This window comes from Meles meles, chromosome 1, assembly GCF_922984935.1.
Source record: "Meles meles chromosome 1, mMelMel3.1 paternal haplotype, whole genome shotgun sequence".
Classification (NCBI taxonomy): domain Eukaryota; kingdom Metazoa; phylum Chordata; class Mammalia; order Carnivora; family Mustelidae; genus Meles; species Meles meles.
In genome coordinates this window covers 145,650,223-145,678,213 of record NC_060066.1, presented here as the reverse complement: position 1 = coordinate 145,678,213, position 27,991 = coordinate 145,650,223, and the positions used below count along the sequence as shown (strand labels likewise).

The 27,991-nt window shown below is 39.6% G+C and overlaps 1 protein-coding gene across 7 annotated transcripts in view; it reads left to right on the top strand.

Moving 5' to 3' along the window:
- Positions 1 to 1,303: 1,303 nt before the first annotated feature.
- Positions 1,304 to 27,991, top strand: part of SAMD13 (sterile alpha motif domain containing 13) — a 56,564-nt gene continuing 29,876 nt past the window's right edge. For 4 of the 7 annotated variants that reach the window (XM_046026553.1, XM_046026545.1, XM_046026537.1 and 1 more), the window contains exons 1-3: positions 1,304 to 1,387; positions 6,353 to 6,437; positions 24,757 to 24,868. In XM_046026553.1, the coding sequence (XP_045882509.1) occupies positions 1,378 to 1,387; positions 6,353 to 6,437; positions 24,757 to 24,868 (207 nt within the window). In that variant the 5' untranslated portion in view covers positions 1,304 to 1,377. Of the gene's footprint in view, positions 1,388 to 4,844; positions 4,929 to 5,024; positions 5,156 to 6,352; positions 6,442 to 24,756; positions 24,869 to 27,991 lie in introns of those variants that run through there. The other 3 variants (XM_046026562.1, XM_046026528.1, XM_046026517.1) reach the window with 3 other exon arrangements.

Genomic DNA, 27,991 nt, shown 5'->3' with positions numbered 1-27,991 from the left:
TCACAGCCTCCCAACTGGAACTTCTACTCCCATTTATCTTTTGATATTTCCGCAAAAGGAGGTAATGATAGTATTTATTAGTATTTATAATTAACATGTTATTTATATTTAGTATAGTGGCGATCAAGTGCTCATTATACGCCAGCCACTATACTAAATGCTTCCCATCTCTTTTAATCTGTATGACCACATAATAAAGTAGGAGTTATTGTTATTGAAATTTTAAAGATGAGGAAAAGAGGTATGGGGAAGTCAAATAACTTAGTAAGTTCATAAAGCTAGCTCTATCTGGCTTCTAAAATCCCTGTTGTTTTTTGCTTTTTTTTTTTTTCTGATACAACATTTTCATATTTTCTCTAGTCTCATCACAACCTTCTAGTCAGTCTTTACACCCTGTCCCCATTCACACACCCCCCACCCCACCCCCACCCCCCCCACCCCCGCCATTTCTTTCCTCTTCCTCCCTCCATTATCCATCTACCACTTTTCCATATTGCCTCTAGCCTGATCACAATCTTCCATTCTGTCTCTGTGCTTCCGGATCCATTCTTCCAACCCATAGGTTCCTTGATTTTACTTATTCCTTACTAAGGATTCACCCCTCAGCTATTTCAAGAGAGTCCTTCAGAGCAGGCTCTTCTTTTACTGCGCCCACCACATCTGCCCAAAGCCCTCCTCCTCTCCCAGCTGCTGAGAGCAGGGTTCGAAAAGGAAATGAATAAAGCGGATACAGAAAACTCCCTGCATCTTAAGTTTTTCTCTGCCTAACTCAGTGTTGTTTTATCGTTTCAACAAAAGGAACCAAATGAAAAGTGCTCTGTGAACTGTGGAGAGCTCTACAAATGTTCAGTGCGATATATCCACCCTACCTTCCCATGCCCCGGGGTTCAGCTGAGTTACTCTGTGAACGAAAGCAAAGGTGTTCCAAGTAGAGCACGCCACGTTTGTGCTCGGAGGGAAGGAAGAGTAAGGCCCCAAATCATATGAATTTGCCTCGGGAAATGTCTACTTGTCATTACCGCCAAACCCAGCTTAAGAAGTTCAACAGGTCGTGAGCGAGTAAGACCGGGCGACCGTGGTATTGGCCTGAACACCCCCAATTTAAAACTCTCTCTAGGAATGTTTCCTTCCCCCAGCTCCCTGGAGGTCTTTAGTTGTTGCAAATGTCGTCCCCGACTTTCAAACGGCCCCCGCCCTGCCCCCTCCCTTCGCGACCTCTCCGCTTCCTGGTGGCCCCAGCCCTAGGACCCCCGCCCCGCCCGCCGGCGGAGGACTACAAGTCCCGGCGTGCCGCGCGCGCGCCCGGCCGGCTGCACCGGGGTTGGGCGCGTGGCGGCCGCCGAGCTCTGCGCGGGGGAAAGCCTCCCGGCGCTGGCCATGCGGGGAGGTAAGTGTTACGCTCGTGCTGCGAGGGCACTGGGAACGCGGCCACTCTCTACCCTCTCCAGGATTAAAGGAAACGAAGAAAAGTACAATAAAAACCGCCCTGCCCTCCCTCGTTACTGCTGTGTGTCCGGTGCTCCCTCAGCTTGTTGCACCCACGAGCGTGGAATCTGTCACCCCGGAGTGGAACTGGGGGCAGAAGCGTGCCGGGCTCGGCCGAGAGCTGCGGCTCGCCGGGGCTGCGGGGCAGAGTTCGCAGGATGGGACTGGGTGGTGGCACGGCGCGGCTGGGCGCCCAGCGAGCGCCACAGCCCCACACTCCCTTTCCACAGACGGGCTCCCCGGGGAGCCCCCAAACTCAAAGACGGTCTCTTCTTGAAAGTCTTAGAAACTTTCCCTCTTCTCGCCGGTGCCACCAGCGAGTCGTTTGTCTGTCAGACGGCGCCGCTCATCCAAGAGGCTTCCAGGCGTCCCCTCTCCTGCCTTCAGTCTTGTCCCACCGCTCGCTCTCCAGGCCACTCTTCCCTCTCCCCTGAGACGCCCTTAGGGACGCGGTGAGCACAGCCCTGCCCTCCGGCGACTTCTCGAGGCTTCTTGGGCAGCCACGTGGACGCAGGTCTGCACTCTGCGATGTGGGCTGGACACTCCTGCGGGCCGGTTCCCTAACGGGAGGCAGGGCGAGTGGGTCCTTTGGGACGCCGCCGGTTCCCGGGGTGGGGGTGGGATGGGGGAATGAGTCCTGAGCAATAAAAGAAGCTCTGTCAGAGGCACCAGCTTCCCGCCCTTGCTGACTCATCTCCCCTCCTCAGCCCATTCTCAAGTGTGCCCGAAAGTTCTGCTTCAGGGTCCCAACACGAGGATCTCCCAAGTTATTCTAGCGCATCCCGTAACATCAGAATAATGGATCAGAAGATCTTGTTTCTCTCTCACCCTGCACTTACCACACTACACACCCACGCCCGTAAAAACACACCGTGCACGCTACACACGCCACAAACACATACCATACGCATTACACACCGCATACACATCACATAAACATACATTACGTACACACACTTTGTTTATCCTACAGGCTGTATCCACGTACCATATACAATATATATACACATTTTTATTAGTGGAGAAGAGAGTTAAATCAGTTTGTTGGAGAGAGTAAGGAGGAAGTGGGTGAGTACCAGTATATATACTTATACCCACAAATGTCGATTTATTCCAAAGTTAGAAACTAGCTGATGAGTGAAACCTGCCCTTATTAGAATTTAGAATGCTTTCTTGTCTCTTTTTTTCCCCATAAAATGAGATTGATTTCTTACATCACCTTCTGAAACCTTTACCCTTATCTAACAGGCAAACTTGATCACAGCAGGGGAGAGAGAAGGAGATGTCCTCTATGTGTAGGAAGAAAATCTTGAAGAAACTTCACAGAAACCTTCCTCCTGTAGGGGTGTTTAAGGAAAAGTTACGTGTAACTAGATTTTCTTTGACTCTCCTTTCAAGATTCAGAGCTGACCTGATTTTTGTCCTGGGCCATTGGCGTGACAGTGCTGTTGAGACACGTTTCCCATCCATCCTTCCCCCCAGGACCCACACCCCAGCCCATCTGAATTTAGTTGGAACACATTTCAGGAATTTCAGATCAAGTCCCAAAGCATTATGAAATCTGTTGGTGAAAGGGCTATCTCCAGAAGAGTTCATCATTTTGATCAGTGGTGATAAGACTCCCCTGTTTGACCAGACTCAAAAAAATGGTCCTCAAAAATAAATGAACACTTAGAATTTGTCCCTAAATTATTGTTATAATTATTGTTGTTTTTAGAATTTGTCCCTAAATTAACATTTGCTTTTTCAAAGGAGGAATGGTGACGATGGGCAGAGAGAGCCTTTGAAATCTTTCTCAGTGATGATCTTTCATGAAGTTGAACATTTCTAATATCCTTCTTGGAATAAATGAAGGGAAAAGAAATTTGACTTTGAAAGTCAGGTTGCAAATTTAGATTATAATTTCTGATCTTCTTCTAGGGCCCTTAAAAAATTATTAAAGAAAAGGGAGACCTGTTACTTTCTCCTCAATTCTTACTGAATTCTACGCAGTCATATAGCAACAGATGATTTTTTTTTTCTACAATCCTTCTTGGGAACCTGTATTCTTTCTGCCCTATCTTAAGTAGTTTAGTTGACATCTTGACTTAAAAGTCAAAAGATTGTTGTTTCTTTTCATGACAGCTATGCATGCTTTCTGTGTATCTATGGCACATTTGTGGAATGGGAATGTTTCCATTCAGCCGTGGTTCCCAGCCAAGCAAGGGAACTGTGAGATTGACCAGGATATTAATAGATCATGCCTAGGGGCACCTGGGTAGTTCAGTGTGTTAGGCCTCTGCCTTCAGCTCAGGTCATGGTCTCGGGTCCTGGGATCAAGCCCCCCGTATCGGGTATCGGGCTCTCTGCTCAGCAGGGAACCTGCTTCCCCCTCTCTCTCTGCCTGCCTCTCTGCTGACTTGTGATCTCTGTCTGTCAAATAAATAAATAAAATCTTAAAAAAAAAAAAAAAGTTCATGCCTAGTCTCCCTATGCCACCTTCCCATTTCCTGAATGGGCAGAGATACTATGAATTTGGAGGTTGGCATAGTATCTTCTTTTTCCCATATAACTAATATAGGACCCAGTGCTCATGGATAGTGTTAGATTTGTTAAATTATGCTTTGTATGCAACTGGAATAAACAGTTAAGATTAAACCTCCCAGAACTAATTGTTTTTGTAGAATGAGATTGTTTCATTTTTCATTTTGGCTGACTTCATCTGGTAGGTTGAATGCCAAAATAAAAGAATGTAAGTGTTCTCAAAAGATCTGGTCATCCACTTTGCATTCTCTGAAATATGTTCCTTCCTGCATAACGAAGAAAAGGATTTTCTGCTGGGCAGTGCTTTCCTTATTCTTAAAGAGACTGCTTAAAAGCCAACCCTGGGAACTTTGTCCATGAGTCTCTGTTAGGAAGAAAGTGTCACACAGATCTGCAGCTCCTGAGTATTTAGTGATTATAACCAGTAGTGCTAGGTTCTTTCTCTTATTTTCTCTTGTTTTTTTCTCCCATGGGGGAGAAAAATAGTTTTCAAAACATGACATTCCTGCTCAGAACAATAGCAAGGATCTATCACGCAGCAACCATGAAGAGGGGGTAGTAAATTAGAGGCTATCGATACTGCAGGTTTTTCTTTACAAGACAGGTGCAGGGAGAATTCTGCAGTTCTTGGACTCCTGATTCATTCACTTCCACTAATTGTGCTGAAGGTAGTTAGCAAAAGTGAACAGGCACACTGTAGCTTTAAAAAGTCAGCCATGAACCAGAAGGCAGTTGGTGCAGCTTGTGTGTGATTCCTAACGTCATGTTGGCTGAGAGCCAGCCTGGTTTTATTTCACTGTGTCAAATTGTACCTCCTTATTGAATTCCTTTGCCAGCCTACTTTGTGAAAGAAAACATTGGGGTTTCTTTGGCTGCTCTTGATAAGCCTATAAAAAATGACATGTTTTAGTTGCTTCTAGGTAGGTTTTCTTTTTACTCTTCCACAAAAAAGAAAAGAATAGTAATAATAATAAGAATAAGACAATGTAGTATGGTGTTACAGAGTATCATTGTTAGTGTTTTGTTTTGTTTTGTTTTGTTTTTCTGAGATGCTTAGAAAATGGTGAATGTGTAACAGTTTCCAACTGAAGTGAAATCATTCTTTTGGCATGGAGCAGCAGCACTATCTTCTGTCTACTCTGTAACGGTGTGTGAATGTATGTTAATATCTATATGTATATTAAATGTTGGATTTCTCTATGAATGATCTAAGTGGTTTAGCAACTGGAAGTTTGTGTGTGTGTGTGTGTGCACGTGCACGTGTGTGTATGTATGTGTGTATATCAGAAGTGAAGATTATCCCACACTTAAGAGTATTATTTGTTAATCATCTACTTCTCGAACAGTGATAAAATCTTGTGAATATACTAAATGATGCACTTGTCATGTCAGAGTAATCCCTAGAGAAGGAGTGCCGAAGTATAAAGTAATTTGAGAGGAAATGTATTTAATTTATGGCTTCAGCTGTAGAACAAGCACGTTTCAGAACTAGTTTTTTAAAGCAGTTTTGTTCATAGCTTTTTCATCTTGCTAATTGCATATTAATTGTGGAGGGTTTTTTATTTTTTCACAGTCCTCATCCTACTAAACAAAAAGACAAAGTGATGGATGCTACTATATATCTCCTTGGATGTTTTGGTGATTTTTACATAAATCTAATGAGCTGCCTCCCCTCTCTTACACACACACACACACACACACACACACACACCCCAGCACCAACCTTCTGTGCTAAGGGATATCTGACATTTTTGTGAGCTTCCAGCTTTACCACAGCGTGGCCATCTCACAGACAGGTTTTGAGGCTTTCGTTGAGCATATGTGAGGTAGGGGAATACTTGCTGACAAAAGCTTTAAGTGCTCTTTTGCATTGCAATGAAAAAATAGAAGGTTTGTGAGTGAACAAACAAAAAAAAAATACAATTTTTTAAAAAAGAGAAAAAAAGAAATCCTAGCCCGTGGTCTGAAGGGGCAGGAAAAGGGTGATTGTTTTCCTTGACTTTGACTCATTTATGAGTTGCAGTGTCTTAAGTGAGAGCTTGGCACCCAGGGGAAGCTTTGCCAGTTCACACAGCACTTGTTTTGAAGGAGGATTCAATTTCATTTGTAAATGCTTATTGTCAAGGCAGGGAGTGCCAGTACAGATGAAAGCACCCCAATCCGTCTCCTCCAGTTCTTTAGGTTTAATCACATCTCTCCTATCGCTGAGGGACTGGAGGTTTAAACAAACATACGTGAACTGGTGTGAAGCTGTAAAAGGGACCACTATGTTTCCGATTCAGAATATATATTCTTCTCCCACTTTCTAAGAATTAAACACAAGCTTTTCTCCCTTATTGATTAGTTGCTGAAGTAAAGGAACCCTGCAGCCTTCCCATGCTATCTGTTGACATGGAAAACAAGGAAAATGGCTCTGTCGGTGTAAAAAAGTAAGTGAAACTGGCTTGTGAGTTCTGCTTCTGCAAACAACAGAGGGACTTGGTTTCTATTTTTATACTTCTTGCTTATCTACTACAATATACTGTTTGGGGGTGATTTTGCGTGGTCTGCACTGGCCACCAGACTCCCTCCCCCTCCCCCACAACCCCGGTTGCCTTTTTCTTTATTCCATTTCTAAGACAGAGATGTCTCAGGCATCAAACTGTGCATAAAGGGTTAGGGTGTCAGGCTTTGGAACAGGGACCGTGGAGGATCTCAGCTCCACATTCTGTATATTGAAACAAAACACTGAGCAAACAGACTCTGCCTTCCAAGTCCATTAGCTACAAGGGTGGGGGCAGAATAGAGAATTAGAGTCTTTTTAAATAAAATCACCTCTATCAAAACTGAGACCTGTAGTAAAGGAAAGAAAAAAGCTTTAGTTAGAATACAAAGTTGAACAACTGTGTCCTACTAATTTTATGAACTGATCCTTGAATGTGAAATATTTCAGTCCATAACATAGTGTATTTTCATGTCTGTTCTCACATTTGAAACTTTGTGGTGAGTTATATGCTTGATTCTTTTAGAAAAGAAAATTTAGTTGCATTATGTAGCATATTCTGAAAATGCTACATATTTCAGGGTAACTTGTAGAATATCTGTGAGTATATAAAAAATATGTATATCCCTAGTTAGATGTTATTTTGAAGCTACAACCACTTGGACTACCAGGAGAAAGTAAGTTCCAAGAGAGTGTTATTGTTCCATTTTTTCCACGTCATTTAGTTTAAAATTACCTTCAACTTGAGCTTTGGAAAAAACTAATTAAATAAATAATGCATAGAAGTTATGATATCTAAATGAGGGAATAGTGTGCTATGTGATTGTGAATAGAGGGTATATTTTGCTTCACACCAAAGTTTCATTAAAATAAACTTAATAAAATCTGCTTTTAAAGATTCTTGGGTAATGTATCAGTGCCCTGCTGGCATGTTTATCCCATTCTTGAAGTTTAGGGTTGGTAAATACCGGAGAAACAAAAGAAAGAGATGCGCCTTTTTTTTTTTTCCTTTATGAGTTACATCTGTGCTCTCCAGTAAGTCTAGTACTTTGAACAGTGATGGAAATGTTCTTTACTTGCGCTGTCCAAAATGGTAGCCACTGGTCACATGTGGTTGTTTAAAAATTTACAGTGTGACTAATGTAACTGATAATTGAACTTTTAAGCAATTTTAAAAAAGTTAACAGCTTTATTGATATGTAATTGACATGTAATAAACTGCATGTATTTAAAGTATAAAATTTATAAGTTTTGATACTTATGTATGCCTGTGGAACAATTACCACAATCAAGATAACCACCCAAATTTCCTCATAACCCTTTATAATCTCTCCCTCCTGTTCTTCCCTGCCACCATATCCCCAGGCAACCACTGATATACTGTCTGTCATTGTAGATTAGTTTACTTTTTCTAGAATTTTATATAAATGGTATTATTCAGAATGTACCTTTTTGAGGGGAGTGTGGGGGTGTGGTTTCTTTTACCCAGCATAATTAATTTGGGATTCACCCATGTTATAGTGTCTATCAGTAGTTCATTACTTTTTATTACTGAGTAATATTTCATTGCATGGATATACACCAGTTTGTTCACTGTTTATCCATCCGTTTGCTGATAGACATTTGGATTGTTTCCATTTTTTAGGTATTACAAATAAAGCTGCTTCGACTCTTTGTGTACAGGTCTGTGTGTGGACATATGCTTTCATTTCTTTTGGATATATAGGAATGGAATGACTGGGCTATTGGGCAGATATATATTTAACTTTTTAAGAAACTTAGAAATTGTTTTCTCAACTGGTTGTTATTTTAAATTCCCACCAGCAGTGTATAAACATTCCAATTTTTCCATATCCTCATCAACTCAATATGATCAGTCTTTTTCCTATTTGATATTATAGTTTGCATTTTCATTTCCCTAATGACTAAAGATGTTGAGCATCTTTTCATGTGCTTATTTGACATCCATACATCTTTCTTAAGTAAAATATGGTCCAAATCTTTTGCTCATCTTTTTATTGGGCTAGTTATTTATGTCTATTTTGTAGATAATTTTTGTATATTCTGGATACAAGTCCTTTATATACACGATTTGATAATATTTTCCAGTAGTATGTGACTTGTCTTTTCATTCTCTCTACAGTGTCTTTCAAAGCGTAGGAATTTTTAATTCCAATGAACTCCAGTTTATCAGTTTTTTTAATTTTATGAATAATGTTTATTATTTTATTTTATTTTATTTTAAAGATTTTATTTATTTATTTGACACACACAGAGAGAGAGAGAGAGAGAGACAGCAACCGAGGGACTACAAGTAGGAGGAATGGGAGATGGAGAGGCAAGCTTCCTGCTGAGCAGGGAGCCTGATGCGGGGTTCAATCCCAGGGCACTGGGATCATGACCTGAGCCAAAGGCAGATGATTAACAACTGAGCCACCCAGACACCCCTATTTTTTTTTAAAGAATTTATTTATTTATTTGATAGAGAGAGATCACAAGTAGATACAGAGGCAGGCAGAGAGAGAGAGAGAGAGGGAAGCAGGCTCCCTGCTGAGCAGAGAGCCCGATGCAGGACTCCATCCCAGGACCCCGAGATCATGACCTGAGCCGAAGGCAGCGGCTTAACCCACTGAGCCACCCAGGCGCCCCTATATTTTTATTTTTTAAGATTTATTTATGTATGGGGGCGCCTGGGTGGCTCAGTCATTAAGCGTCTGCCTTCGGCTCAGGTCATGATCTCGGGGTCCTGGTCCACATTGGGCTCTCTGCTCAGCAGGAAGCCTGCTTCCTCCTCTCTCTCTCTCTGCCTGCCTCTCTGCCTACTTGTGATCTCTGTCTGTCAAATAAATTAAAAAAAAAAAAGAAAAAAAAAGATTTATTTATGTATGCATGTATTTATTTAAGACTATGCACAGACATGTGAGAGGAGGGGAGGGGAGGGGCAGAGAGAGAGGGAGAGAGAATCTTAAGCAGGCTCCATGTCCCTGATGACCCAACATGGGGCTTGATCTCATGACCCTGAGATCATGACCTGAGCCAAAATCAAGAGTCACATGCTTAACTGACTGAGCCACCCAGGCGCCCCATAAATAGTCCTTTTATGTCCTGTCTAAGAATAATTGCCTAATCTGAATTTGCGAAGACTTACATTTTCTTAGATTTGGGACTGTGAGTTTTGAGTGAATTTTTGTGTATGTTATAAGATAAAGATTAAATTAGTTTCTGTTTGTAGTGGTGGTGGTAGGATTTTTTGTCTATGAATATCCAATTGTTCATACACTATTTGTTGAAATGTTTCTGCAACTTTGTTGAAAAATAATTGACTATATATGTGTGGATCTATTTCTGGAATTTTTATCCCATTCATAATTTTGTATATATTTATGTCAATATAACATAGTTGATAGCTATAGCTGTATAGCAAATCTTGAAATCAAGTAGTGTTATCTATTTAACTTTGTTCTTTTTCAGACTTGCTTTGTTTCTCCTAGCTTCTTTGCATTTCCAAATGATTTTTAGAATCAATTTGTCAATTTCTACCAAAAAACCCCAAAAAACAAAACACACAAAAAAACAAAAAACACCTGTGGTGCTTTGATGGCATTGCATTGTATTATATAGATCAACTTAGGGAGAATTGATCTCTTAACAGTATTGGGTCTCCAACCCATTAACATAGTATTTTTCTCCATTTGCTTATGTCTTCTGTAATTTCTCTCAGCGATGTTTTATAGTTTCCCATCTGTATGTCATGCACATCTTTTGTCAGATATATCCCTACATAACTTTATAATTTCATGCTATTATAAATGGTATTGCTTCTTAAATTTTAATATCCAATTGTTTGTTGATAGTGTATAGAAATACTATTGATTTTTGCATATTGACCTTATACTCCACAATCTTGATAAACTCATTCTAGTAGCTTTTTGGTAGATTCCATTAGATATTTAACATAGATAATTATGGGGGTACCTGGGTGGCTTAGTTGGTTAAGTGTCTGCCTTCAGCTCTGGTCATGATCTGAGGATCCTGGGATCAAGCCCTGCATCAAGCTTCCTGCTCAGTTGGGAACCTACTTCTTCCTCTCCTTCTGGTGATCCCCCTGCTTGTACTCTCTCCCATTCTCTCTCTGTCAAATAAATAAATAAATCTTTTAAAAAATAGATAATTAGGGGCGCCTGGGTGGCTCAGTGGGTTAAGCTGCTGCCTTCGGCTCAGGTCATGATCTCAGGTCCTGGGATCGAGTCCCGCATCGGGCTCTCTGCTCAGCAGGGAGCCTGCTTCCCTTTCTCTCTCTCTGCCTGCCTCTCTATCTACCTGTGATCTCTCTCTGTCAAATAAATAAATAAAATCTTTAAAAAAAATAGATAATTATATCTTGTAAGTGAAGAGAATCTGGCGTTTTCCTTCGCAATGTGAATGTATTTTGTTTCTTTTACTGGCTTTATTGCACAGAATAGGATCTTCACTAACAAGTTGCATAGAAGTGGTGAGATTAGACAAACTAGTTTTGTTTCCTAAGGGAAAGCATTTAGTCTTTTTCCTATCTTTAATTTTCTATATGTGTCTCTTTTTTGTCTGCTTTTAAGATGTTTTTCTTTATCATTGATTTTAAAGCAATTTGATTATGAGATGTGGTATAGTTTTCTTCATTTTTCTTGTGCTTGGAATTTTGTTTTGTTTTGTTTTTCGGCTCTATCGGCTATTTTCATCAAGTTTAGAAGTTTTCCAGGCATTATTTTTTGGTTTCCCTCATTCCTCCTTTGGTGATTCCAATTATAGTATATTTGATCACTTGATATAGTGCCACAATTCACTAAGGTTTTTTTTTTTAAAGGCCTAGGTTTTTTAAAGGCCTTTTTTTAAGCCCTAGGTTTTTTTTTTCATTCATTTTTCTCTGTTTCATTTTGGATGGTTTCTATTGTTTTGCCTTCAAGGTCACTAATCTTTCCTCCTGAAATGTATCATCTATTGTTAATCCCACTCACTGTGTTTTCCCCTTCAGACAATGTAGGTTTCATCTCTAGAAGTTCAAATTGGGTCTTATTTTTTATACATTGATATTGCTGTTTAACATATTTAGTCTTTCCTTTTGCTTCTGAACATATGAAGTACAGTCATTGTAACTGTTTCAGTGTCCCTGTCTACTAATTCTGTCATTTCTCAGTCCATTTCAGTTGACTGATTTCTCAGTGAGAATGGGTTGTATTTTTCTACTCCTTTTCATACCTGATAACTTTTGAGTGTCAGATATTGTGAATTTTTATGTTGTTGGGTGCTGGGTATTTTTATAGGAATTATAAATCTCCCTGATCTCTGTCCTGGGTGCAGATAGGCTACTGGGAAACAATTTTTTATCCTATTATGTCTTTTAAGTTTTGTTAGGTAGGACCAGAGCTTCGTTTAGTCTAAGGGTATTTTTCCCCACTTACTGAGGCAAGACCCATCTTTGTACTCCAGCCAGTGCTCATGAATTATGAGGTTTTCCTCTCTGGCAGATGGAGACATGCACTTTTCCCATCCCTGCATGACCCCTGAGGATTGTGCTCTCTAATTATTTGGGGTGGTTCTTTCCCCAGACTCAGTTAGTTTCCTCACATGTACGTGATAATCATTGCTCTGCTGTGTACTTGAGAAAGCCTCTATGCATCTCCAGAGTTTTCCTGCTGAGAGCTTTCTCCTCCCTAGTCTTTAGACTCTCCTCTGTGAACTCTTTCTTCAGGGAGTAGTGAATAGAACTTACCTTGCTCGTTTTCCATCCCTCAGGAATTACTGTCCTTTATTACCTATGTCCAGTGTCTTGAATGTCATTCTTTTATATATTTTTTTCTTTTTTCATTACTTAGGCAGAAGGATAAATCTGGGCCTTTTTACTCCATCTTGACCAGGAACAGAAGTTCCAGTTAATTATTACAACCACAAATGGTTAGTGGTTAACCTAATGGATAGTGTAGAGTTAGATTATAATAGAATCCCAAAAGGCACAAGATGTAGACCCTTACAGCTGTTTCTGAGATCTGCCAAAACTGGGGCTTGTTTTGCTTTCATTTTATTTCCAGACACGGAAAATATTGTTGCTTTACTTGGGAAAGTACTGTCACAAAGGGTCATTTCCAAAGAAGTCTAGGATAATAACCCTTATTCACTGGCCACATACTTCTGATCAGAGCTTTAGTTTTGCAAGGATACTGTTTATGAAGTCCCTTCATATGTTTAGTACTTTTGTGTGAGACTTGTCAATCCTCACAACAACATTTTGAGACATATGTTATTATTCTCATCTTACAGATGAGAAAACTAAAGCTCCAGGAGGTTGAAACCATATTATTAAAGTGGTATTTTACATGTTTTATACTAAAATTTCTAAATCCATTTTGTATTTTATCCCCTATACCTCAATTTGGAAATAAAATTTTCATTGGAAATATTTGATCTGTATTAGATTTCATAAGATTTACAGTTGAAAAAATAGAATCACATATCCAGATAACTCCAAGCATAGTTAAAAGTTCCAATAAATGAATCAAGTACCAAAAAATTATTTTTGTATTATATGCATATACATTGACACAACTGGTTCTTCTTTTTTTAGAAGATTTTATTTGACTTTGAAACAAATGCATATCAATTTCAAAATGTCTTTCCAAGTTAAATAAATTTACTAAAACTTATACCAACTCTATGTAATTAACATTGAATTCAAAGTGGTGTTATATAAATTTATAAACAACTAAGTTTATCAATGTCAGTATATCAGTTTTCAAATTTTTCTTAAAATTGTTTTATGTTAGAAAAATGTAAAATTATTATTGCATACTATCATTGGTCTATTGTATACTCTGAAAAATTTCAAATTTATACAAAAAATTTCAAATTTATACAAAAAATTCAATTTCAAATTTTGTGCCTGTCTGGCTGGGTCACAAATCAGCTTTTTTTTTTTCCCCCCCTGGGGAGGTATAAATTTAGTTCATTCACATGTAGTGTGATATCAATGAGAAAATATAATATACTGTGCCATTTTTTGATCTTCATTGAAAATTTGGCAAGCACTCATTTGCTTTAATAAAATCTTGAATTAGAATAATAGTAGATCTTTGTAAACTTCTAGGACTTATCCAACAAGCATTGGCAAAGAACACACATCATTATATTCCTTGTATTCTATTTTTCTCCCACAATTCCATTATATGACATTGCAATGGCATTTCCAAATATATAATGAATTATTTAACAATGATATCCATGACATTTCAAGAGTCTGCTTTAGAAAACTGAACATGAATATCATACAGTAGAATAAAGCATTAAGGAAAACATTAGTCAGTTGTTTTAGATTACATTAAACCCAGATTTTTTTTTTGTTAACGTGGCTGAAGTACCATTATTAGAATAGAATTTAATAGAAATTAATAGAATATGGCAGATATAAAAGATTTAAAAATATTTATGTCTGAGTTCAATTTTTCAGGTCATAAATTGACAATATTTCTTTATAAATTTGGAAGTTTTTCAAGACGAAGCATACTTCCAGTATTAATTGGGCAGTGTCTTTTATGTTGCACTATTCATCAAAAGCTAAAGAAAAGTAATGGTGTTTTTCAAATTTTGAACCAGTTGATATTGTTAAAAAATTTTGTCTTCAGGCAATTTTTGGGTGCCATTTTAGTCTTTTCTCATAATATCCTAAGAAAACTGAATATAACCAGATGTCTATGGAAAAATTGTTTTCTTTTTAGTGCAAGAATCCAAGCCATTTATAGCTATACAAATTTATAAGCTCAGATTCTGTTTGAAATCACTTCAAAACATTTTGTTGGACATTTAATTTTGAATTCATGTGGCTAATAGCATTAATTCTTTTTTGATCGTTGAGAAGAAACTTGCCAAATTTACTATATAGCTACTGAAAATGTCTTAATACTGTCCATTTTATTATCTTTATCATTTTTTTTTGCACAACAAACAAACAGCTTTTTTTCCTTTTGCTCTGCTCCAGCAAATTGCAATTGCTATTCATTGTGAAATTTCCAGTATACTTTCAGACAGCCTCCTTTTTTCTCCAACCTCCCTTTTTCTTTACTGTTCTGGTTCTAGTGCTAGTTTCTGCATCTCCTCTCAATTTTTCATCAGTAGTATGCTACCTTTTTAAACTTTAAAAATTTATCCATACTTATTTCAACTAAAAAATATTTATTAAAATTAAAATAGTTAAGAATGTCAACTTAATTACCACTTGTGACATACAAAGAGATTCTCATAACTTGAGCTGTCTGCATCAGACACATTACAGTGTTACATGAGTATGTAAGAAAACATCATTTGAACCGAATCAGTTGATACCAACCAGACTGGCTATGTGTTTATGTATAATACTGGAGAGGACACATGCATCTGATAGGAGAACTCTCAGCACATTAGCCTAGGGGATGCAGCAGTTAAAGTGAAAGGCTGTCACACCAAAACAATGGAGCTGTGTTTAACAGAAACGTATTTTATACCTATTAAAGTTTTTACATTTAAATTTAAACTGATAGGGATGCCTAGGTGGCTCAGTTGGTTAAGCCGCTGCCTTCGGCTCAGGTCATGATCCCAGGGTCCTGGGATCAAGTCCCACATCGGACTCCTTGCTCAGTGGGGAGCCTGCTTCTCTCTCTGCCTCTGCCTGCTGCTCTGCCTCCTTGTGTTCTCCCTCTCTCTCTCTGACAAATAAATAAATAAAATCTTAAAAAAATTAAAAAATAAATTTAAACTAATAAAAAGTAAATACAATTAATAATTCAGTTCCTCAGTCAAATAGTAAATGCCCAATAGCTACATGGGACTAATGGCTACCATACTGCATAGGTTATTGCCAAGTGAAGCTCTTGCACACCTTCACCAGGAGAAAGATTACATGAACATGAAACTGAGGATGATGATTACCTTAGGTGAAGGGAAACAGATGTAGTTATTGTCCAGATCCTAACTTTTATTTTGCCTGGCGAGTTCATGGGTGTTTATTAAGTTTTGAAATAACTAACTAAATAACTAAGAGGGAGCCATTTTAATAGTTTGAACTATATCCCTCTACAGTTTGTATACAAGTACTTTCTATATCCATATGTGTACACATAGTCATGCAATACAAGAATGTACACAAACAGACACATATATATTCAAAGGACACATAAAATAAGCTTTTATTGAACAAATGGGATTATAGTATTCTCTTTTTGTGGATTGTAGATGCACAGATTTTTGGATTAATCATAAACCTTGGGACATATCACTCTTATCATTGTTCTACGTTTGGACATGTTACATCAATGTTAGAATTTTTACTAAATTCTAAAATTATAGGTATTTTACATGTATGTGCCTATCTGTACAAATCATAAATGTTCAATGTCAAAAATATATGTAATATATAATTTAATTTAATACTTACATATGTTGTATATATATATATTTTTTGCCATTCACTTAGTCTTGCTCCCTTTTTCAACAGTGGGCCTTTTTTCCCCTTCTTTCATTGTCTTCTAGGATAGAGGAGGAACCAATGCTCCCACACAATATATGCTTATAATAAGTTAGCAGCTTTTCAACAGGAAGCAGTTTATTTCTCTTTCACCACCATGCCCCTCACCCCTCAGTGGGGAAGCTCTACTGCAATAGAAAACTCACAGTAGCAAGGTTTAGGAAGGGCTTCCTTTTAAGATTTTATTTATTTATTTGACACAGAGAGAGAAGGAGGGTCCTAGTGTGGGGAGGGGAAGAGGGAGAAGGAGAACCAGGGCTCCATCCCAGAACCCTGGGATCATGACCTGAGCCGAAGGCAGAGGCTTAACCCACTGAACCATCCAGGCACCCACGGACTTTCAAAAGAAGCTACTTCTTATTAATGTCATATCTTTTCTTGCATCTATATTTCACCATATCCTCTGCCTTTGCAGTCAGTGTATGGTTTCATTTTGAAGAAGGGCTTTTTTTTTTTTTTTTAAATTTTGGAACTAAAATTCCTTTTATAATTAGGAATGTGATACTTTTCTTTTTAATGGGTACTATAAAGTTTTAACTTGATTTAATAGTGTAATACTAATGAGTCTGTTACCTGTAGTAACTATTAAGCATTAATTTTTGCCCATGTGAATTAGAGGGTTAGCAGGTGAATGGTAGAAGTAAAATGTTAGGGTAGAGTTAGAAATTATTATTAGCATTGCTAGAATTTAAAAACTCTGAACTTATTGTAGAATTATCAAAGAGACTTTTCATATAAGAGTAATAACAATGGCTATTCTTACTTTACCTCGTTAAAAAAAAATCTAACAATGTGTATGGGTACAACAATCCACCAGTCAGGTCTCCATCTCTAAGGGAAGCAGTCACATCTATGGTTAAATAAAGAACTTCATGGAATAGGATACTTGGTTATTTGCCTGGAACACTTGCCTGGCTACACAGCAAAGGAAAAAGAGGAAATTGGTAGGAATAATTATGTGTCTGATCACTGGGTTTCAGCTTTTGCTCATTTACTCCTAATCCTGTCCTTTTGTGGTACTGCATAAATAACTAGCAGTCCTTAGATATATGTTCTTTGAAAGCAATGAGGAATTGTATCCAGCTGCTAGGTAGTTCCTGGGTACTCTCTCCCCATCAAGCCCCTCTCATCTGTTCTGTCCACCTTTCCCAGACCCACAACCACACTGCTTGACTCTCTACCTGAATGCAATGAATGATGGTTCCCACCATGCTGTTCTTTCCAGGGAACAGCAATCTGGAACAGGGAGGTGATCATGATGGTGAGATACCTCTATACTAAATGCAAGGGAAATAGAACCCCAAAACATTTTAAGGGGCTAAATACCAAATGCCTCTTAATGGTTTGTTAGGGAAGGAAGGCAGGCAGGAGGGAAGGAGGGAGGGAAGAAGAAAAGAATAGCAGGGGAGGGGAGGTAGCCTGAGTCCTGAGCCCATAATTCAAACTTGAAAAATAATCTTTCTTACCAAGATCCAATGTTATAACTCTTCTGCAGATATGTTTGGTGGGATAAGTCAGGGTACTATATGGTTTCTTGAAGACAGATGTTATATAGGAGTTAATGGTGATTCTTGTAACTGGTACAGTTTTATTTTTCTTAGTGAGGCTAGAATTCATTCCTTAATATTATATAGTGATCTGTTCACTCTGATATATACTGTATGGCTCAGGCAGCCATAACAAAAAACCATAGATTGGGTAGTTTAAAGAACAGAAATTTATTACTCACAGTTTGGGAAATGGGGAAGATCAAGGTACCAGCAGATTCAGCTCCTTGATAAGAGCTGTGTTTCTAGCTTGTAGACGGTCACATTCTCGTTAGATCTTTATGTGGACTTCCTGGGGTGTGTGTATGCTGGCTTTTACAAGGCCACCAATCCTATTGGATTAGGATCCCACACTTAGGACCTCATTTAAGCTTAATTGTCCTATCTCCTAAAAGCCCTAAGTCTAAATGCAATCACCTCAAGGGGTAGGGCTTCACCATAGGAATTGATGGGGAGGAGGGCATAATTCACTTTTGTCATATGGCCTTATGATAAATATTTCATTATTCCCTTAAATGATAACTTGAGTTAAGAATTGAGTCTGTTTAGTGTTTTGATTTGTACCATTATGTCCATTGCAAATGACTACCTTAAAGAAGTGTACATTTCAAAAGGGTAAAATGCATAAAACCATAGAGTCAGCCAGACATGTCATTTAAAGCATGAAAACAACAGGAGTTTCATCAAATCCAGCAAAATTCACAAACGTGCATTATATATGTTTTATACATGATCAGCCCTGAGGGTTTGCTGTTTTCTACATAGTGTCTGGTATGCTACAGTCATCCCTACAGAAGGAAAACCGAGTTTGTCTAAACAATAAAGCCATACCTAAGTCCTTTGGCAGAGTGAGCTCCGTGCTGTGGCTCAGAACAGAGAGGGAAAACTCTTCAGGTGGTCCTTGACGATTGTCTTTAGTACTGCCTGGGGTATGAAACACATGCGTGTCTGTGCTTAGCCTGAATTTTGGTGTGACTTATATCTGATGATGAATAAAAAATTAATTCATTGCATGCTCCTGAGAGGAGTGTCCTTATTTACACTTGTTCAGAGGTCTTTTTTTGTCCTACAAAGTTGAGAACAGGTAGGGAAGGGGGGCAGTTATAGAAATCCCTTGTTTTCAGAAAGATGGGGTGGAGTGCTGGGGAGGCGTTCCCAGCAGAGATATGTCAAAGACAGAGTGCCATGTGCTTCCAGAAGGGAGCCCTCAGCCTGAAGTAATTTCTGTTACAGAGGAAAGAAGTACAGGAAGATGTCCTGTCTGTCCCTGCAACCTGCTCCTGTTGTTTCTTCTGATTCGGGGCTCCAGGGTCTCTCTACATACCTAACACAGCCTGACTCCCCTTGCCATGGTGACTCTTACTTCTCTTCCTTCCTCTGTCTCTCAATTCCTCCTGCTCCTGACCACCCTCTGGAATAAGGCAGGTGACACACATAACCATAACCTTTTTCATCATTTAGCTGACTCGAGATTTTCCCAAGGCTCATCAAGTGCTTGGCAGATTCAAATTAATTAATGATTGGAATAAAAGATTGGGCATATTAGGAACAGGACTTTTAACCAGTACCTTTTAAAATGACTAAGGTTCTAATCTTTGGAAGCTGAACCACAGAGCTTTGAAGCGTAACCAAGCTGTGGATATGGGAAAATCCAGGATGTTGCCCAGTTGGATTTCAGTACAAACTTAGAATGGGAAATAAGCCTGGGAAATTATGTTTGAATCAAATTTCTGAATGCCAGGCTAAAGAATTTGAAATATACAGGAGGCTTGAAGAATTATTTGCTTTTTCAGTGTTTCCATTGCTTGAGTATTCTGCAGCTAAATGCAGACAACTTTTATTTATCGGAGTATTAAAAAATGAAAAATGTCCCGTCAAGAACCTTTGAATCATCCTTTCTCTTTTTAATCCTGCCTTTTAGCCAGATTCCCTGCTAGTTTGGTTGAAGGGAGAGGAAGAAAGAAGTAGAGATAAAATTAAAGCCCATTTAGTGGCTTCATTGTTACATATGTCACAGGCAAAAAAAAAAAAAAAAAAAATTTTAATTTATTACAATCAGAATTATATTGCTTTTAGCCATAGGCTGGTCTAAGATATGGGCAAAGAGTAGTTTAATTTTGAAATAAGTTATAAAGATCAAGGCAGTACAGAATTGGAATGCATTTCTGAGTGGAAACATAAGTAACATTGAGAGTTACCTTTATAAAAGGAGTAATGTGATAAATATATCACTGTAATATATTACCTAGCGTCTAAAATAACTTTTGCTCTGAACTTTAAAGCAGAAATGCAATTAATGAGTATAATGGAGTTTTGAAGTCTCATATAGATTGTATTTATCCACAGTTTCCTTTTGGTCTGATCAACCTTCAGAATCTAGAATATCGCGAGTACTAAAAACTATACACATGCTAGATTCCGAGAAAGGGTTTCAACTATGTTCCACCTGCCTTCACTAATGTGTAAAGGGGAAATGGAAACCTCGGCTGCCAATGTTTAAAATTATAATATGTCAACATGAAAAACACTCACAATAACGTTTCCATCTGCATGTACCTGCCAAATTTGTTATTTACTGCATTTTTGTCCCAATAATTGTGTCTCTAGCTCTCTTTAAAAGTGAGGTGATTGTTTAATTAAGGGATAATTGTTTCCCAGTGTGAATTATCCATGCATGATATAATTTTTACCAATATATGATGCACTTAACCCATATGCACAGCAACTAAATGGTGATTGGGTTAAATGGAAACATTGGTTTGATTAGGTGATGGGATCATAGATAAATTCTGCCCTGCATTTCTTGCTAATTTTCTGTAATAAGTTAAAATACATACATATTTTTTAAAGATCCCATGCCTGGAAAAATATTCATGAATTTATCATCTTTATACATTATATTTTAAGAAATATTTTTTTGCCATGATGATAGTGAAATAATAAATATCAAACGATAATGGAACTTTTATATCTGCCATCTCATTTCATCAGTGCAAAATTAACAGCCGCAATGGGAACCACCATCTGGGAGGTGTTTTAGACAGCACCATTTAAATTCCTTCTGGAATTTGACGTGCACAAGTTATAAGAAAAGATCTGGAGAGAATGGTCCATTTAAAAGGAAACAGAGTGTCTCGGTTTGCTCACAAATAGCAGTCCTTTAGGAGATGTATGGCTTTCTCAGTGAGGAAGGGTGGCACTTAAATCCATCCTGTGAAATACACTCATAATTTCATATAGCCTCAGCACTCCATGTGCCCCACCCCCCAGCTCCCACTTTCAGATTGCCCTTGATCATCACCAGTTTTCTCCTTAAAACTGTTTACCAAAATCACTAGATGCCCAGCGAAATTATTCATCATACTTTAAAATAAATAATCTTGAAGTGACAACATGTGCCCACATGTACCTACCTCTGCAAGCCATCCCTCCTAAGGCCTAACTTAGGATGTATTTGGAGCAATAGATGCCTTTCAGAATTGCCCTTGAAGATCCTAAGGTGTCCTAATTAGGCAGAACCTTTTGGGCCCTCCAGCAGGTGTGTCCTCAGTAGCACTTGTTCAGCCCTCAGCTCTAGTATCACTTAGAGTTAGCTGTTCACATGTCTGCTTCCCTCCCCAGATCGCTAGATCTCTGAGGGCAGGGACTATGCATTCCTATCCATGTAACCCGGCATCCAGCCCTGGACTGGAAAGTCAGTAGGCTTAAATATTTGTTGTATCGAGGAGTTGATTGGAAAATCATAGATTTGGAAGCAAGCAGGTATAGAATCCAATCCTGGCTTTATCTACTATGTGGTTTGGGGTGTGTTTCTTAACCTTTCTGAGCCCTGGTTTCCTAAAAACAGGTTACAGTAGCCAGTTAACAAGGAGTTAGGAGGCTGATCATAGGAAATGTATGAAGAGCATACTGTAGACTCTACAGACTCTGGTTCTTAGTCCACAGGTGTAACGGAGCTTAGCTGTGCATCAGCAATGCACCTGAGACCTGAGCTAGGTGCAGAAGAGCTGAAGAGAGGAGGGCTGTCAGGCCTAAACTTAGGATGGATCAGTCACTAAATGGTTTCATGCCCCTCGTTTCTTCTGCATGGGTCTCCTTACTCAATATGAGAACGTGCCTAGTTTTCCATCGCTCCTCTTCTCCGTGCCATACTATCAGCAGTACCATAGAGTCTTTCTTCTCTACCGCATTGCTAATACTCAAGAATATTTCACAATTATGGAAGTGATGATGTCATGTCCCAGCGGAATAAGAATCAGGAAAGCCTCCCATCCTAAAAGTACAAGGTACCATGCTTTGTTATTACAATTAGATAACAATTCTTTATGAGAAAAAGCAGTTAATTGGAGTCAGCCATAGGGACAGTGGATTCAGATGTTTTCTGGGACACTTAAAAGTGTATCCGATGGGACTCTGCTCACTGCCAGAAGTGAGCTGATTAGGAAACTTAAAAGATTTGTTAGAACAATGAACTCCTTTCTAAACATTCTTCAAACCTACCTTAAGCAAGAGAGGAAAAGAAAATGGTACCTTAAAAGAACTGCCCCGTGTCAGCTGTTGATGGCCTGTGTTAATAGGATGATGGAAAAGTCCCAGCATGTGGGTAATTTTTCAAAAATCCATTTAGCTTAAAAAAAAAAACCCATTTAGCTTTGACTTTAAAATACATAGTTAATGTGTGGCAATGTTAGGGTGAAAGTGGTTTTTTCCCCGTGTATATTACCTGTTAAATATGTTAGGTAGGGGTGTGTGTGTGTGTGTGTGTGTGTGTGTGTGTGTGTGTAGTGAGCATGCATATATATGAGTGCATATGTACATGTGGACATGTGTGTTTACAGAATGACAATCTCTAAGCTCAAAAGGAAAACACTATTAACTAGTAAGCTTTGCTTTTCAATTAAAATATTGTGTTGATAAGTCATTGTTGAAGTGTGCCATTGATTGAAGGCTCTCTTGTCTTGAGTTAAGACAGAGGTTTGGTTTTTTAATCAAATATTTTAAGTTCCTACTATGAGCAAAACATTATGCTGGGGATGAGGCAGAGGTACAACTTGTCCCTTGACTTTTTTAGGTGTTTGAAGATTTTTAGGAATCCTCAAAGTCTGGGCAATTTCATTTCCTTCAAAAGTAACATGAATCCTTTCCACTTTCACTAGCGTGTTGAACCTCCTAACTATGCTTAGTTCTAGGCCAATTTTCTTCTCACCCTCTCCCAAGACTTCAGTTGCTATCTAAAAATTCTACCTCCTAAATGTGTACCTCCAGCCCACTCATCTGTTTTGAGCACCAGACTCAGTCCCACATTAAATCTCTGCTTGGATGTAGATGGTACCCAAAATTCAGTGTATTCAACTAAACCTGGCAGCGCCATCTAAGTGAAGTTACCACCATCCATCCAGTTCCATTACACTTCCACCTCCTTCATTCTCTATGTCTAGTCCACCACTAAGTCATGCTGATTTTCTTGGATAAAAATCTTTTAAATCCACGCACTTCCTCTCCTTGTCCATAGCCACCACTCTAGTCTGGATCACCATGATCTCTTGCATGGATGACTGCAGCAGACCACCTCTCACTGGCACCCCTCCTTCCCCTCTGGCTCATCTCTAATTCTCTTTTTCAAAATGCAAATCTGATCAGGTCACCCCCTTTACATAAGGCCATTTAGCAAGTTTTATTGCTCATAGACAAAAATCCAGAATCCTCAATGTGGCCTCCAACACCTGCATGGCTCCCTTGACTGTATGTATATATTCCAGCCGAGGATTCTGGAATAATCTTCACCTGATTTCATTCTGTTAACTTCTGCCTTCTTTCTAGACATTACCCCAAGAGAAACTTGCATGGGAATGCATCTGCTAGCTCCTTAAACTGCCATAGTACTATATACCTATCCTTTATAGCACTTACCACAATGTGCAGCTGTGCATTTAGTTGTATGATTACTGATTATCATCTCTCCCCACAGGACTGTAGGTCCACAAGAGAGCAGACCATGTCTGTTCTCTCTTTAGTGTATTCCTAGCAGGAGAGCTGGCAGGAGCTTTGTTCTGAAGGATTTCCCAAGCCAAGTGAAGCTATTTGGAATTCATCTTTAAGGCAATAGAAGGTTTTGGTGGATTTTAAGCAGGGGATCAATGTGATTAGATGTACACTGTGGAAGAATCACTTTGGATGAGGTATAGATAAATCCAGACAAATACTCCTGAAAGAGAAATGAGGCAAAGTCACAGGAATGGTGGATCCTTGCCATTCTTTCTCTATTCTAATTTTCCTATCCCTCCTTTCTAAATCCAGTGAGACAAATTACCCATAGAACCTCTCAGATGCTTGGTCAACATATAGTCACATAACTACTGGTTGAGTTCCTAAGTATATGCTTGACACTAGAAATAATAAGATGGTTCAGGCCCAGTTGTGTATTCCCAGCCCACATCTCCCACTCTGATGGAAGAGACTGCCCAATAAGAAGAGAGTATGATCCAGTGTGGAAAGTGCAGCAATGAGAGTTTGAAAGGAGTTCTCGAATATAGAGAAGGTTGTAACTAAAACAGTTCCCTGGTGGGGCCAGAAAATGCCTCACAGAGGAGGTGGCATGGGAACTAGGATGAACTAGGTAGGAAAGGTGGATTGTATCAAGTAGACACAAATGAGGGAGCATTGTAAATGTCTGGAATAGCACATGCAAAGGCCCAGCACCGTGAAAGGGCACAGCATACTGGGGAATGGCTTTAGCTCTTTGATTTCACAGCTGCAGAGAGGATATGTGGGGATGGGGATGGGGAAGGTGGTAGGAGATGGGAAAAGACAGGTGCATGGGGGCCGTATTGTACAGGGCCTGGTGTTCTTAATTCAGGAGTACCAGTAAAATCCTGTGAGTTGCCAGAAATCATGGAACCACTCCTAATATCTCTGGATTAAAAACCAATTCATGAGGAAGCACTTCGTATGAAGGGCCTAAAGGTTTATGAGGAAAACAATGATTGAGCCAATAAGAGCGACAATGTCCTGAGCCCAAGAAACACAAGAATAATTGTGGTCCTGAGAGGAAAAGTGGGATCTGGGCCTTTGAGGGAAGAGAGGGCCACGGATCTAGCAAGCTGGCCAGGGCCTGCCCCCAGGAAACAAAGTAGTAAGCCGGGCCACACACTCTTGCATGCTCCACTACTCCAAGTTTCTGGGTTTGTGTTTTGCAGTTCCATGGAGAATGGGAGGCCGCCGGATCCTGCAGACTGGGCCGTGATGGATGTCGTCAACTATTTCCGAACAGCAGGATTTGAGGAGCAAGCTAGTGCTTTTCAGGAGCAGGTAAGTCGGTCCAGAAAAACCCACAGTGAACACAGTTACCTCTTCCTTGTGGCGGGCAGAGGCAGCGAGGAGGAAGAGGACCAGAGAGCAGTGAGGGATCTCTGAGGCTCTGCATGTCCTCTGAATAAACACCCATCGTGCTGGACTGCTGAGGAGGGTGGGAAAGGGGAGAAGGAAAGTGACGAGCGAACGATTCCTTCCTGAGGGGAACCCAATCCCTGTGACACAGTCTCAGCTGCAGGAAGGAGGGCTAACACTCATTTATGTCTGCATCTGCTGAAAGATGGGATGGCTCGACCTTCACCACAGACCCACTGCAAAGCAGAAAGTGAGAGGAAAGGGAAATGAGGGGCAGATCTGACTAGAGACATACAGCACTGTCCGTTACTGGTCCAGCACCAGCCGAGCTAGGAACCCCCCTCCAATTTGTGTTCCAGGTGCTTAACAAGGTAGAGTGAAAAGAGTACAGATTTAGAGTCAAATCCTGTTCCTTCTAACTCTGTGTGACCCTGGGCAAGTTCCTATCTCTCTCTGAGTCTTGCTTCACATCAATGCCCAACTTTCTAGGGTGGTGGTGTGAGGATTAAGGGACTTTGTCTGCACAGTGCCTAGGGTAGGTCCTGGTACAGTGTTGATGTCCCCAAAGTGCTAGTTCCCTTCCCTCCGATCCAGGGTTCATATTGGAAGGAGGGAGTAGGGGGTCCCTCTCCATTATCTGGGTGATTCCTGACTCCGATTTTTTAGGCTGGGCCAGCTCTCTCAACATAGTGCCCAAAGGGGTTTTGACCGTAAGGAAGCAAATTGAGGGGACATGTTGTGGTCCACACCAGACCAGCTCTGTAGGGAAACAGAGATCCTATCTCCCTATCAGTGAAGCCTGTAGTTTTCTAAGCATTACATTTACTTCTCCAGTTTTGTAATATAATTGATAGAATTATAAATTGAAGAATGTGTCTGGCTGCTTCTTCCATATCCATTTAGCTCTCTCTTATTCTCTTAAGCTGGGGTTGGCTGGTGAAACTTTATATCTATCTCAATCTCTAAATCTCCTTCATTATTTTTTCAAACCTGATCTCTCTCTCTCTCATTCTCTCTCTCTCTCTCTCTCTATATATATATATATACACACACACATACACATATATAGTTGTTGCTGTTGGTAATTTGGAAAATTTGCTGAAATAGCAGCTTAAATCACTTCACACTCACCAGAATAGCTAAAATTAGAAAGATTTATAAATTTAAACGTTCAGGAGGAGGTAGAACAAACGCATTCTCCTTTATTGTTGGTGGGGATGTAAAATACTCATACATCTACCCCATGATCGAGCAGTTTAAATCCTGAGTATTTACCCAAGGGAAATGAAAACATATGTCCATAGAAGATTTATCCAAAATTATTCTTAGTGGCTTTATTCATAATAGTCCAAAACTGGAAGCCTAAGTGTTCATCACTGGGAGAATGTGGTAGAGTCACACAATGGAATACCACCCGTAATCCGAAGGAACAAACTAGTAATATGTAAAGCAGTTTGGATGAGTCTCAAAGTATCATACTGAGTAAGAGAACCCTAATACAGGAGTTCCTGTTGAACAGTTCCTTCCTATCTTAGCCCGTTCAGGCTGCTATAATGAAACCACTATAAACTGGGTGGCTTATAAGCAATAAACATTTATTCCTTACAGTTCCAGAGGCTGGGTATTCCAAGACTAAGGAAACTGTAGACTGGGTGTCTGGTGAGGGCCTGCATCCTAATAGCTGTCTTTTTGCTGTGTCCTCACATGGAGGAAGGGATGAGCGAGCTCTCTGGGGCTCCTTTTGGAAGGGCACTAATCCGTATAATCACCTCCCAAGGGTCCTACCTTCTAACACCATAATCAATTATCTCTAATACCCCCTGGAGATTACATTTCAACATATGAATTTTTGGGAGACATAAACATTCAGCCCATAGCAATTTCATCTAGATGAAAGTTGAGAACAGGAAAACACATCATTGGTAGCAAGAATTAAAACAGTAGTTGCCTCTGGATAGGTGGGAGTGGAGAATGGCTGGAAAGCGGCATGAAGGAACATTCTGGGTCCCAGTGAGGGTCTGGGCTATAGGCATCTGCTTCAGCAGAGGCGCTGCAGATGCACAGACACATACAGATGTTACAGAGCTATGGGCTACATAGCCTTTACATTTTACCTCAAAAGAAAAGGAACTATAAAAAGCATTAAGCAATTAGTCGTAGGCAAACTAAAGTGTTTAGGGGAATACACTAATTTATACAACTTACTTTGAAATGCATCAAAATATGGGTTGACAGTTGGACAGAAGAATGAGTAGAGGGATAAACATACGATAAAACAAGTACAGAAAATGTTAACTGTAGAGTCTAGGTGGTGGTCATATAGGGGTTCACTGTATGTTCTTACAACTTCATGTTTGAAAATTTTTTTTTAATATTTTATTTATTTACTTGACAGAGAGAGAGATCACAGGTAGGCAGAGAGGCAGGCAGAGAAGGAGAGGGAAGCAGGCTTTCTGCTGAGCAGAGAGCCCGATGCAGGGCTTGATCCCAGACCCTGAGATCATGACCCGAGCCGAAGGCAGAGGCTTAACTCACTGAGCCACCCAGGTGCCCCTGAAAAAAAATTTTTTTAAAGCTTTTATTTATTTATTTGACAGACAGAGATCACAAGTGGGCAGAGAGGCAGGCAGAGAGAGAGGAAGGGAAGCAGGCTCCCCGCTGAGCAGAGAGCCCAATGCGGGGCTCGATCCCAGGACCCTGGGATCATGGCCTGAGCCGAAGGCAGAGGCCTTAACCCACTGAGCCACCCAGGTGCCCCGCCCCTGAAAATTTTTATGATAAAATCATGGGGGGAAAATAGCTCAGGTTGAAAAGTGAAGGCCTATCAGCTGGAACATATTTTTTGTAGTTTTTAGTGGAGTAATATCCATTTGTGTCATTATAGTTGAATAGCTCTCTTCTGAAATTAAATTTAAATAATATTGTAAAAGGTTAACAACAACAACAAAAAAGGACTTAGCTAAAAGGTTTCTTGGCCCAATTCCCAGCTGTCCAAAAGCATTTTTAAGATTGGGCTTTTATTCAGACTCTTCTGAGGCAATTGTC